This window comes from Salvelinus sp. IW2-2015, unplaced genomic scaffold, assembly GCF_002910315.2.
Source record: "Salvelinus sp. IW2-2015 unplaced genomic scaffold, ASM291031v2 Un_scaffold2989, whole genome shotgun sequence".
Classification (NCBI taxonomy): domain Eukaryota; kingdom Metazoa; phylum Chordata; class Actinopteri; order Salmoniformes; family Salmonidae; genus Salvelinus; species Salvelinus sp. IW2-2015.
Genome location: NW_019944283.1, coordinates 18,247 through 32,398, shown reverse-complemented (window position 1 = coordinate 32,398; position 14,152 = coordinate 18,247). Strand labels below are relative to the sequence as shown.

The window sequence follows — 14,152 nt, the reverse complement described above, 5'->3', positions numbered from 1 at the left end:
AGCCCAGCTCTGAATAGGCCTACCCTGTGTCTCAGCCCAGCTCTGAATAGGCCTACCCTGTGTCTCAGCCCAGCTCTGAATAGGTCTACCCTGTGTCTCCCAAAACATCAATATATGTAATGTGTACAGTAACTATGTATTCACACTATGACTCTCCCGTTCAATGGAATGACCACCYCCCTCATATGTCATGTCTGCTAACATGTTTTATCTGGTTCTTCAGTGATAGACGGAACAGACAAGGTTTACTTGGATTCTGTACAAGTAAAGACCAACAAAATCCAACGTATTACATGGAATGTGCACAGGCTCCATGTTGGCAACAACAACAAACAAAAAAGATGAATGTTCTTGGACATTTAAAGATGCACTATGCAGAAATAGCTCTGTCATTTCCTGGTTGCTAAAGTTCTAATAGTTTGCCTAATTTCAGTTTGTGTAACAAAACAAGCAAGTCTACTGTAGASAATATCATTGTACAATCTGAACAGCTGTGAAATATATGTTCAATAACCAATAATATTGTATTTTCAGCTGTTTTGAAGCTGGTGTACAAACCGAATGTAAAAGACACAAAAACTAAACTTAAGGATGGGCAGCATAGAAATAGCGCAACAAGAACAGATCTACCGCTTCTTAGAGACTTGCCTTCAATGAGAATGACAGATCTATAACTCACAATGCTATGTGAATTTGGTCGGGGTCGGCCAAAAAGTGACATATGGTTTTCCTGCTAGAGTTACATTTACAGAAAGGAGGATTGGAAGATTTAAAGAGGAGCTGGGTTGGAGAGGCCTATACTGCCACCTACTGTAGTAACTGCATAGGAGCCTTCATTMTTTTGACCCATCTACCAATCCTGTGCCCTTCTTTGAGGCATTGGAAAACCTCCCTGGTCTTTGGTTGAATCTGTGTTTGAAATTCACTGCTTGACCGGGGTACAGAGATGAGGTGGTCATTGAAAAATCATGTTAAACACTATTATTGAACAGAGTGAGTCCATACAACTTATTATGTGACTTGTTAAGCACATTTGTAATTTATCGCTCCTTACGCATAACAAAAGGGGTTGAATACTTATTGAATCAAGACATTTCAGCTCTTCATTTTTGATTAATTTGTAAAAAATTTGAAAATATAATTCCACTTTGGCTTTATGGGGTATTGGTGTTGTGGCCAGTGACACATCTCAATTGAATCAATTTTAAATTCGGGCAGTAACACAACAAAAATGTCCACAAATGTCCAATGTTGTGTAAGAGGTAACAATGAGTTAATCCACTTCATTATTGCTTTGTGGGCGCATTCATTTTTTTATTTTGTGTGTTTCATCAGCCAATAGCAAGCCACGGAGTCGGGTCGCAAAGGCTATTTACGTTATTTTATTGCGAAGAACAGCTTATGTTGAATAGTTAAAAGGTGTCAATCTCTATATCCTTTGCTATTCATACAACGTAGTTATCGCATCGTTCGCATCGGGACAGTAATCTAAGATCTTTGTATTTTTCTAGGATACAATGAAGACAGACTGTAGTTCAGATAGAGTCTGGTCAACGTTGGGGTCTAAAACAGACACAACAGTATCATATACAATGAAGACAGACTGTAGTTCAGATAGAGCTCTGGTCAACCGTGGGGTCATGACTCATCGGTGTAGCCTAGTGATTGGTTGTTCACCAACGGCTCTGATTGGACCAAATCGGTCACTTGCTTTTTGACTATTATCTGCAGATAAATATGAAAACATTCGATGAATATGTTGAATCCTCACTGCAGGAACAATAGGTAGTGAAGACGAGAGCCTCATTCTGATGAAGATATTGAATCCTCACTGCAGGACCAATAGGTAGTGGAGACGAGAGCCTCATTCTGATGAAGATATTGAATCCTCACTGCAGGAACAATAGGTAGTGGAGACGAGAGCCTCATTCTGATGAATGATGTTGAATCCTCACTGCAGGAACAATAGGTAGTGAAGACGAGAGCCTCATTCTGATGAAGATATTGAATCCTCACTGCAGGACAATAGGGTAGTGGGACGAGAGCCTCATTCTGATGAAGATATTGAATCCTCACTGCAGGAACAATAGGTAGTGGAGACGAGAGAGCCTCATTCTGATGTATGTTGAATCCTCACTGCAGGAACAATAGGTAGTGAAGACGAGAGCCTCATTCTGATGTATGTTGAATCCTCACTGCAGGACAATAGGTAGTGGAGACGAGAGCCTCATTCTGATGTATGTTGAATCCTCACTGCAGGAACAATAGGTAGTGAAGACGAGAGCCCTATTCTGATGTATGTTGAATCCTCACTGCAGGACAATAGGTAGTGGAGACGAGAGCCTCATTCTGAAATGTATGTTGAATCCTCACTGGCAGGACCAATAGGGTTAGTGGAGACGAGAGCCTCATTCTGATGTATGTTGAATCCTCACTGCAGGAACAATAGGGTAGTGGAGACGAGAGCCTCATTCTGAAGTATGTTGAATCCTCACTACGCAGGAACAATAGGGTAGTGAAGACGAGAGCCTCATTCTGATGAAGATATTGAATCCTCACTGCAGGAACAATAGGTAGTGGAGACGAGAGCCTTCATTCTGATGAAGATGTTGAATCCTCACTGCAGGAACAATAGGGTAGTGAAGACGAGAGCCTCATTCTGATGAAGATATTGATCCTCACTGCAGGACCAATAGGGTAGTGGAAGACGAGAGCCTCATTCTGATGAAGATGTTGAATCCTCACTGCAGGACAATAGTAGTGAAGACGAGAGCCTCATTCTGATGAAAGATGTTGAATCCTCACATGCAGGAAAGTCACTGCAGGAACAATAGGTAGTGGAGACGAGAGCCTCATTCTGATGAAGATATTGAATCCTCACTGCAGGAACAATAGGTAGTGAAGACGAGAGCCTCATTCTGGTCCAAAATATTATAAACGAAAACAGATTGAATGTTATAAAAGCTAATGTCATACTTGTATTGTATTATTATTAAAGATATTGATGGCAATTCATTCCTTGCAGTAACACTGTAAATATGAATTTAATCTTGAGTTTTAATGTTAAAAATAGCTTTTAATGTTCTTTAACTTAGAAAGTAGTCCTGATCATAATCGCCTAGACGATATCCAAAACAACTACCACACTGAATTCATACATTTTCAGTAATTTAAATTGTCTTCTTACTCTACACCATAACTCATTTGACCAATCTGGTAAAGTTGTTAAAGTATTCAATTCATTTAGCTGTGTATTTCAGATGGAATCAAGGCATTAGACTGCACCAGAGGAGGTCGTTCGCCACAAATTATTTCAGGGGCATGTCCCCCCCCGGACTCCCACATCCCAGAACTCCCTGGCCGGCTACTTTTATGTTTGGCCCCACTTACTTACAGAAAACACTGAAGACAGCACAAACAGATCTGGGACCAGGCTAAGTCGGCAGWAGGTTCACTCTAGCGAAGCTATCATCTTCTGACTTGATCAAGATGTTGTCCTACCACTGAAACTTCTGGATGCCAGAGTCCTCGATTGAACAGGGAGGGAATGACTGTAATTACAGCTAAATAAATGGTCTCAGTTGAAACCAGACTCTCAGAGCTGAGTCAGAAGCAGCATGTGGACTGGTTGTGGTGATGTTATAGAGGAATCTGTTACTGAATATCACTTTAGAAGTTTCCTAAATGTTTGGTGGTGATGTGTGAAGTAACTTTCCTGCCAGATACATGAATGTTTTGGCCTCACCTTTGACCTTTTTAAACGTGTTGGCTGGAGTTTTACTGTTCTCTATTGCCAYGGAAGGAGAGTTGTGACCGGTCGAGTGGGACTCTGGCAAATAGTATATATTCTTGTTGATGTTGATGCAAACTTCCATTTTGGTTAATTAATTCATCTTTGACTTTTCAGATGATTCCAAAGGGAAACGCCAAAGAAAGATCCTGTACAAGACCCAGAATTACCTGAACCTCTACGCTGCTGATGGTCTCCGGACTCTCTGCATCGCAAAAAAGGTACCGCAGCTTCAGCAATACATCTTCAACACTAATAGGACTTTTATTTTGAAACTATTTTCATCATTAAGCTCATTCACATGAGAAATCAGGCCTGGGCCAAAAGCAAGGAAAACTGACTCTGTAGTGGACTGGAAAACTTTCAGACAATTGAGAAACAGATGTACTATCTGGTCTCTGGCATCATAACGAAGAAGATGAATGGGATACGTGATGCTTTTAATCATTTTATCTCGGCTTTTCACTTGACAGAAACTTTGGTTTTAATGTACTCCACCATGTACTCCTCCTAACCTGATGATTATACCTGGTACTATCCCCAGGCCCATGTACTCCCCCTAACCTGATATTATACCTGGTACTATCCCCAGGGTCTGGAAGGAGGCCCATGTACTCCCCCTAACCTGATATTAATACCTGTTACTATCCCCAGGGTCTGGAAGGAGGCCCATGTACTCCCCTATACCTGATATTATACCTGGTACTATCCCAGGGTCTGGAAGGAGGCCCATGTACTCCCCCTAACCTGATGATTATACCTGGTACTATCCCCAGGAGGCCCATGTACTCCCCCTAACCTGATGATTATACCTGGTACTATCCCCAGGGTCTGAAGGAGCCCATGTACTCCCCCTAACCTGATGATTATACCTGGTACTATCCCCAGGGTCTGAAAGGAGGCCCATGTACTCCCCTAACCTGATGATTATACCTGGTACTATCCCCAGGGTCTGGAAGGAGGCCCATGTACTCCCCCTAACCTGATGATTATACCTGGTACTATCCCCAGGGTCTGGAAGGAGGCCCATGTACTCCCCTAACCTGATGATTATACCTGGTACTATCCCCAGGGTCTGGAAGGAGGCCCATGTACTCCCCTAACCTGTGATTATACCTGGTACTATCCCCAGGGTCTGGAAGGAGGCCCATGTACTCCCCCTAACCTGATGAATATACTGGTACTATCCCCAGGAGGCCCATGTACTCCCCCTACCTGATGATTATACCTGGTACTGTCCCCAGGGTCTGGAAGGAGGCCCATGTACTCCCCCTAACCCTGGTGATTATACCTGGTACTATCCCCAGGGTTTGGAAGGAGACCCATGTACTCCCCTAACCTGATGATTATACCTGGTACTATCCCCAGGCCCCATGTACTCCCCTAACCTGATGATTATACCTGGTACTATCCCCAGGCCCATGTACTCCCCTTAACCTGATGATTATACCTGGTACTATCCCCCAGGCCCATGTACTCCCCCTAACCTGATGATTATCCTGGTACTATCCCCAGGCCCATGTACTCCCCTAACCTGATGATTATACCTGGTACTATCCCCAGGGTCTGGAAGGAGGCCCATGTACTCCCCCTAACCTGATGATTATACCTGGTACTATCCCAGGGTCTGGAAGGAGGCCCATGTACTCCCCTAACCTAGAATGATTATACTGGTACTATCCCCAGACCCATGTACTCCCCCTAACCTGATGATTATACCTGGTACTATCCCCAGGGTCTGGAAGGAGGCCCATGTACGGCCCATGTACTCCCTAACCTGATGATTATACCTGGTACTATCCCCAAGACCATGTACTCCCCTAACCTGATGATTATACCTGGTACTATCCCAGGGTCTGGAAGGAGGCCCATGTACTCCCCCTAACCTGATGATTATACTGGTACTTATCCCCAGGGTCTGGAAGGAGGCCCATGTACTCCCCCTAAACCTGATATTATACTGGTACTATCCCAGGGTCTGGAAGGAGGCCCCATGTACTCCCCCTAACCTGATGATTATACCTGGTACTATCCCCAAGGTCTGGAAGGAGCCCATGTACTCCCCTAACCTGATGATTAATACCTGGTACTATCCCCAAGGGTCTGGAAGGAGACCCATGTACTCCCCCTAACCTGATGATTTATACCTGGTACTATCCCAGGTCTGGAAGGAGACCATGTACTCCCCCTAACCTGATGATTATTACCTGGTACTATCCCCAGACCCATGTACTCCCCCTACCTGATGATTATACCTGGTACTACCCCAAGGTCTGGAAGGAGACCCATGTACTCCCCCTAACCTGATGATTATACCTGGTACTATCCCAGGGTCCTGGAAGGAGGTCAATGTACTCCCATAACCTGTATGATTATACCTGGTACTATCCCCAGGGTCTGGAAGGTGACCCATGTACTCCCCTAACCTGATGATTATACCTGTACTATCCCCAGGGCCCATGTACTCCCCCTAACCTGAATGATTTTACCTGGTACTATCGCCTAGGAAGGCCGCATGTACTCCTCCTAACCTGATATTATACCTGGTACTATCCCCAGGCCCATGTACTCCCCCTAACACTGATAGTATACTAGGTACTATCCCCAGACCCATGTACTCCCCCTAACCTGATGATTATACCTGGTACTATCCCCAGGGGTCTGAAGGGGTCCCATGTACTCCCCCCTAACGTGATATTATACCTGGTACTATCCCCAGGGTCTGGAAGGAGGTCCATGTACTCCCCCTTGTGACCTAAATAAGTATTTCCCTATTTCTCTACTTTCTTGCCTAGCTAAAATATTAGAATCCTTGATTAATTCTCAGCTAAGATCTTATCTTTTGAAATTTATTCTAAATGTTCACTACTGTTCAAAAGTTTGGGGTCACTTAGAAATGTCCTTGTTTTTTAAAGAAAAGCAAATTTTTGTCCATTAACATAACATCAAATTGATCAGAAATATAGTGGAGACATTAATGTTGTAAATGACTATTGTAGCTGGAAATAAATACATTTTATTCATGGTATATCTACATAGGCGTACAGAGGCCCATTATCAGCAACCATCACTCCTGTGTTCCAATGACACGTTGTGTTAGCTTAATAGGCTAATTGATCATTAGAAAACCCTTTTGCAATAAAACTGGCCTTCTTTAGACTAGTTGAGTATCTGGAGCATCAGCATTTGTGGGTTCGATTGCAGGCTCAAAATGGCAAGAAACAGAGCTTTCTTCTGAAACTCGTCAGTCTCTTCTTGTTCTCAGAATTGAAGGCTATTCCATGCGAGAAATTGCCAAGAAACTGAAGATCTCGTACAACGCTGTGTACTACTCCCTTCACAGAACAGAGCAAATTGGCTCTAACCAGAATAGAAAGAGGAGTGTGAGGCCCCGGTGCACAACTGAGCAAGAGGACAAGTACATTAGCGTGTCTAGTTTGAGAAACAGACGCCTCACAAGTCCTCAACTGGCAGCTTCGTTAAATAGTACCCGCAAAACACCAGTCTCAACGTCAACAGTGAAGAGGGGACTCCGGGATGCTGGCCTTCTAGGCAGAGTTGCAAAGAAAAAGCCATATCTCAGACTGCCCAGTAAAAAGAACAGATTAAGATTGGCAAAAGAACACAGACACTGGACAGAGGAAGATTGGGGGGAAAAAAATATGGACAAACTAATCTAAGTTTGAGGTGTTCGGATCACAAAGAYGAACATTCGTGAGACGCAGAAAAAATGAAAAGATGCTGGAGGAGTGCTTGACGCCATCTGTGAAGCATGGTGGAGGCAATGTGATGGTCTYGGGGTGCTTTGGTGGTGGTAAAGTGAGAGATTTGTACAGGGTAAAAGGGATCTTGAAGAAGGAAGGCTTTCACTCCATTTTGCAACACCATGCCATACCCTGTGGACGGCGCTTAATTGGAGCCAATTTCCTCCTACACCAGGACAATGACCCAAAGCACAGCTCCAAACTATGCAAMAACTATTTATGGACCCTATTGAGTTGTTGTGGGAGCAGCTTGACCGTATGGTACGTAAGAAGTGCCCATCAATCCAACTTGCGGGAGGTGCTTCAGGAAGCATGGGGTGAAATCTCTTCAGATTACCTCAACAAATTGACAACTAAGGTCTGTAAAGGCTGTAATTTCTGCAAATGGAGGATTCTTTGACGAAAGCAAAGTTTAAAGGACACAATTATTATTTCAATTAAAAATCATTATTTATATCCTTGCCAACGTCTTGACTATATTTCCTATTCATTTTGCAGCTCATTTCATGTCTGTTTTCATGGAAAACAAGGACATTTCTAAGTGACCCCTCTAGGTCAGACAGCTGATTTGAGGACTTCATTACTGATTAATGTGTGTTTTTCTTTGACCGTGTTTTTCTTTCTGCTTGCATTTGGTTTTTATATTTTGATGTGTGTATTTTCTGTCATTTATGTAATTCAGGGCTCATCTGTAAAATAGACCTTGGTCTCAGTATGACTCCCTGATAAAATAAATAAAAATAATCTGACTAGATTTTTTGTGTCTGTCTGTGTCTCGCTGTCTGTGTCGCTGTCTGTGTCTCTGTCTGTGTCTCTGTCTGTCTGTGTCTCTGTCTGTCTGTGTCGCTGTCTGTCTGTCTGTCTGTCTGTGTCGCTGTCTGTCTGTCTGTGGCAGGTTATGACTAAGGAGGAGTATGCTGTCTGGTTGCGACATCATCTGGAGGCAGAGACGGCCATACAGGGAAGAGAAGAGCTGCTGTTTCAGTCTGCTCTGAGGCTGGAGATCAACCTGCATCTCTCGCTTCAAGCACTAAGCTTGTCCTCATTCTTACTTAGTACTCCGCGCCCGGGCATTACTTCAAGACCCTCCACTCTGTAATGGTCTCATGCACTAAGTAGCGTCGCTGGTGCTCATGGCTCCTTTCTGGCTCCTCGCGGCCCGCTTTGGCGCTGCTGCCGGCGTGCCCGTGCTCTCTCTTGCTCGGGGGTCGCTCCCTCCTTCTTTTCCTCGGCACCGGGCTTCCCTCCTCTCGTCCCCCTGGATAGGTGACGGCCCGCCGCCGGCCGTTCGCCCGCCTGCAAGCTTGGTGGAGTCGGTGCCCCCTAGCCCGTCAGTGGTCCGTCAGCTCTTTTCCCCCTTGCAGCCGTGTCTGTGCCTTGACTCTCCGTGTGGCCCCCTCACCTGGCCACTTCTCCTCCTCCTCCATCCATTCCTGTTTCTGACGGGAGGGGAGAGCTCATTTACCAACAACTTGGAGTCATCTTACCATTAAGTGCATCCCTCTCTTTAGCTCATCCTTCCCCGCCGTCATCGTCCGCACTGGCTCATACCTCACACTCACTTGAATTGTTCCTATCCCTAGCACTTGTGAATCTCGGCCTGCAGGGCATACCTTCAACACTGGATGGTCCATACTAGTACGCATACCTTCAACACTGATGTACATACTAGTACTGGCATACCTTCAACACGTGATGTCCATACTAGTACTGCATACCTTCAACAACTGATGTCCATACTAGTACTTGCATACCTTCAAACACTGGATGTCCATACTAGTACTGCATCCTTCAACACTGATGTCCATACTGTACTGCATACCTTCACACTGATTGACATACTAGTACTGCATACCTTCAACACTGATGTCCATACTAGTATGAGCATACCTTCAACATCTGATGTACATACTATACTGCATACCTTCAACACTGATGTCCATACTAGTACTGCATACCTTCAACACTGATGTACATACTAGTACCGCATACCTTCAACACTGATGTCATCTAGTATGCATACTTCAACACTGATGTACATAACTAGTACTGCATACCTTCAACACTGATGTACATACTAGTACTGCATACCTTCAACACGGATGTACATACTAGTACTGCATACCTTCAACACGGATGTCCATACTAGTACTGGCATACCTTCAACACGGATTCCATACTAGTACTGCATACTTTCACACTGGATGTCCATACTAGTACTGCTACCTTCAACACTGATGTACATACTAGACTGCATACCTTCAACACTGATGTCCATACTAAGTACTGCATACCTCAACACTGATGTCCATTACTGTACTGCAATAACCTTCAACACTGATGTCCATACTTAAGTACTGCATACCTTCAACACTGATGTACAGTACCTAGTACTGCATAACTTCGAAAACTGATGTACATACTAGTACTGGCATACTCCTTCAACACTGATGTCCATACTATACTGCATACCTTCAACACTGATAGTCCATTACTAGTATGCTACCTCAACACTGATGACATACCTAGTACTGCATACCTTCAACACTGATGTACATACTAGACTGCAATACCTTCAACACTGATGTACATACTAGTACTGCATACCTTCAACACTGATGTACATACTAGTACTGCGATACCTTCAAACTGATGTACATACTAGTACTGCATAACCTTCAACACTGATGTACATACTAGTACTGCATACCTTCAACACGATGTACAACTAGTACTGCTAACATCTTCAACATGATGTACATACTAGTACTGCATACCTTCAACCCTGATGTACATACTAGTACTGCATAACTCTTCAACCTGATGTACATACTAACTTCATACCTTCAACACTGATGTACATACTAGTACTGCATACCTTCAACACTGATGTACATACTAGTACTGCATACCTCACACCACTGATGTCCATACTAGTACTGCAACCTTAACACTGATTGTACATACTAGTAACTGCATACCTTCAACACTGATGTACATACTAGTGACTTCATATCTTCAACCCTGATGTACATACTAGTACTGCATACCTTCAACACTGATGTCCATACTAGTACCGCATACCTTCAAGCACTGATGTCATACTAGTACGCATACCTTCAACACTGATGTCATACTAGTACTGCATACCTTCAACACTGATGTCCATACTAGTACTGCTATCCTTTACTCAACCTAACACTGATGTACATACTAGTACTGCATACCTTCAACACTGATGTCCATACTAGTACTGCATACCTTCAACACTGATGTCCCATGACTAGTACTGCATACCTTCAACACTGATGTCCAACTGAAGACCTCTAGAAAGGTTATGGTTTAATGCAACAGCTGTGATGTTTGTATGGTTTTCTAGGAGCAACGGGTATAGAGGACCGTCTACAAGATGGTGTCCCAGAGCCCATTGCGTCGCTGCGGAAGGCAGGGCTCCAGATCTGGGTTCTGACAGGGGACAAACAGGAGACAGCCATCAACTCGCCTATGCTTGCAAGCTGCTGGAACCTGACGCAGAGATCATCACACTCAACGCTGACTCTCAGGTGAGATCATCACACTCAAGTGAGATCATCACACTCAACCCAGTGTGGAAAAAGTACCCACTTGTCATACTTGAGTAAAAGTAAAGATACCATAACCACATTTAATCCCGATTTTTTTTTTATATATTTTTTTTCCCCAGACATGAAAATATCCTAATCTTGTGTCATTAGTAAGCCTTTGAAGTAATCAATCATCATTTTATTGAAAAGTGTGATTTATGGTCGGCCACAATTGTGACTGATGGGATTAAATAGGTCAATAGAAAATGAGGTCTAAAAAGTATTGGTTTTAAATATACTTAAGTATCAAAAGTAAAAATTCAAATAATAAAAAATTCCTCATAGTAAGCAATCCAGACGGCACAAGTGTTCTGTTTTTTAATTGACGGATAGCCAGGGGCCTCACTCCAGCACTCAGACATAATTTCAGATGAAGTGGTGTGTTTAGTGAGTCCTCCAGATCAGAGGCAGTAGGATGACCAGGGATGTTCTCTGTTTTAGTGAGTCCTCCAGATCAGAGACAGTAGGGATGACCAGGGATGTTCTCTGTTTAGTGGAGTCCTCCAGATCAGAGACAGTAGGGATGACCAGCGGATGTTCTCTGTTTAGTGAGTCCTCAAGATCAGAGGCAGTAGGGATGACCAGGGATATTCTCTTGATAAGTGCGTGAATTGGACCATTTTCCTGTCAAACGAGTACTTTGGGTGTCAGGGAAAATGTAAGCAGTAGAAAGTACCTTATTTCCTTTAGAATGTAGGGAAGTGAAAGTTGTCAAAATATTAATAGTCCTAGTACAGATACCCCAAAAACGAGTTAAGCAGTACTTTAAAGTATTTCTACTTAAGTACTTATACAACTGCTCAATGCTGACTCTCAGGTGAGATGATACACACACCTCAACACTGACTCTCAGGTACTGACCAGACCACGGCTGTGTCCAAAAAGTCACCCTATTCACTGTATAGTGCACTACACTCTCTGTGTCACTCTCTCTCTTTCTCGCTCTCTCTCTCTGGGTCTCGTCTCTCTCTTGCACCCGGAGCGCATTGCAAATCAAATCGGCTAAATGAATTGTATTTGTCACATGCTCTTAAACAACAGCTGTAGACCTACCAGTGAAAATGCTTACTTATGGGCCCTTCCCAACAATGCAGAGAGAAATAATAACAAACACAAGAGTCAATGCAGAATAGCCCAGGTAGCTTTTTGTTAACTATTTAGCAGTCTTATAGCTTGGGGTCAATGCAGATAGGCCAGGTAGCTTTTTGGTTAACTACACTGCTCACAAAAATAAAGGGAACACTTAAACAACACAATGTAACTCCAATCAATCACACTTCTGTGAAATCAAACTGTCCACTTAGGAAGCAACACCTGATTGACAATAAATGTCACATGCCTGTTGTGCAAAATGGAATAGACAAAAGGTGGAAATTATAGGCAATTAGCAAGACACCCCCCAAAAAAAGGAGTGGTTCTGCAGGTGGTGACCACAGAACCACTTCTCAGTTCCTATCTTTCCTGGCTGATGTTTGGTCGCTTTTGAATGCTGGCGGTGCTCTCACCTCTAGTGGTAGCATGAACGCGAGTCTACAACCCACACAAGTGGCTCAGGTAGTGCAGCTCATCCAGGATGGCACATCAATGCGAACTGTGGCAAGAAGGTTTGCTGGTCTGTCAGCGTAGTGTCCAGAGCATGGAGCGCTACCAGGAGACAGGCCAGTACATCAGGAGACGTGGAGGAGGCCGTAGGAGGGCAACAACCCAGCAGCAGGACCGCTACCTCCGCCTTTGTGCAAGGAGGAGCACTACCAGAGCCCTGCAAAATGACCTCCAGCAGGCCACAAATGTGCATGTGTCAGCATATGGTCTCACAAGGCTCTGAGGATCTCATCTCGTGTACCTAATGGCAGTCAGGCTACCTCTGGCGAGCACATGGAGGGCTGTGCGGCCCCACAAAGATAATGCACCCCACACCAATGACTCACCCACCGCCAAACCGGTCATGCTGGAGGATGTGCAGGCAGCAGAACGTTCTCCACGGCGTCTCCAGACTCTGTCACGTCTGTCACATGTGCATGTGCTCAGTGTGACCTCTGCTCTCATCTGTGAAGAGCACAGGCGCCAAAGCGAATTTGCCAATATTGGTGTCTCTGGCAAATGCAAACGTCCTGCACGGTGTTGGCGCTGTAAGCAACCCCCCACCTGTGGACGTCAGGCCCTCATACCACCCTCATGGAGTCTGTTTCTGACCGTTTTGAGCAGACACATGCACATTTGTGGCCTGCTGGAGGTCATTTTTCAGTGCTCTGGTAGTGCTCTCCTTGCACAAAGGCGGAGGTAGCGGTCCTGCTGCTGGGTTTTGCCCTCCTACGGCCTCCTCCACGTCTCCTGATGTACTGCCTGTCTCCTGGCTAGCGCCTCCATGCTCTGGACACTACGCTGACAGACACAGCAAACCTTCTTGCCACACTCGCATTGATGTGCCATCCTGGATGAGCTGCACTACCTGAGCCACTTGTGTGGGTTGTAGACTCCGTCTCATGCTACCACTAGAGTGAGAGCACCGCCAGCATTCAAAAGTGACCAAAACATCAGCCAGAAGCATAGGAACTGAGAAGTGGTCTGTGGTCACCACCTGCAGAATCACTCCTTTATTGGGGGTGTCTTGCTAATTGCCTATAATTCCACCTTTTGTCTATTCCATTTGCCAACGCATGTGAAATTTATTGTCAATCAGTGTTGCTTCCTAAGTGGCACAGTTTGATTCACAGAAGTGTGATTGACTTGAAGTTACATTGTGTTGTTTAAGTGTTCCTTTATTTTTTTGAGCAGTGTAATTTAGCAGTCTTATAAGCTTGGGGGGGTCAATTGCCAGATAGCCCAGGTAGCTTTTTGGTTGACTATTTAGCACTCTATAGCTTGGGGGTCAGTGCAGATAGCCCAGGTAGCTTTTTGGTTAACTATTTAGCAGTCTTATAGCTTGGGGGGGTCAATGCAGATAGCCCAGGTAGCTTTTTGGTTAATATTCAGCA

General features: G+C 44.4%; 1 protein-coding gene across 1 annotated transcript in view; it reads left to right on the top strand.

Annotated features, from left to right (window-relative positions):
* Positions 1-14,152, top strand: part of atp10a (ATPase phospholipid transporting 10A) — a 65,887-nt gene that overhangs the window by 43,943 nt on the left and 7,792 nt on the right. The window contains 4 exon segments of the mRNA XM_070440776.1: positions 3,908-4,011; positions 8,450-8,570; positions 10,928-11,050; positions 11,053-11,117. Coding sequence (XP_070296877.1) covers positions 3,908-4,011; positions 8,450-8,570; positions 10,928-11,050; positions 11,053-11,117 — 413 coding nt within the window.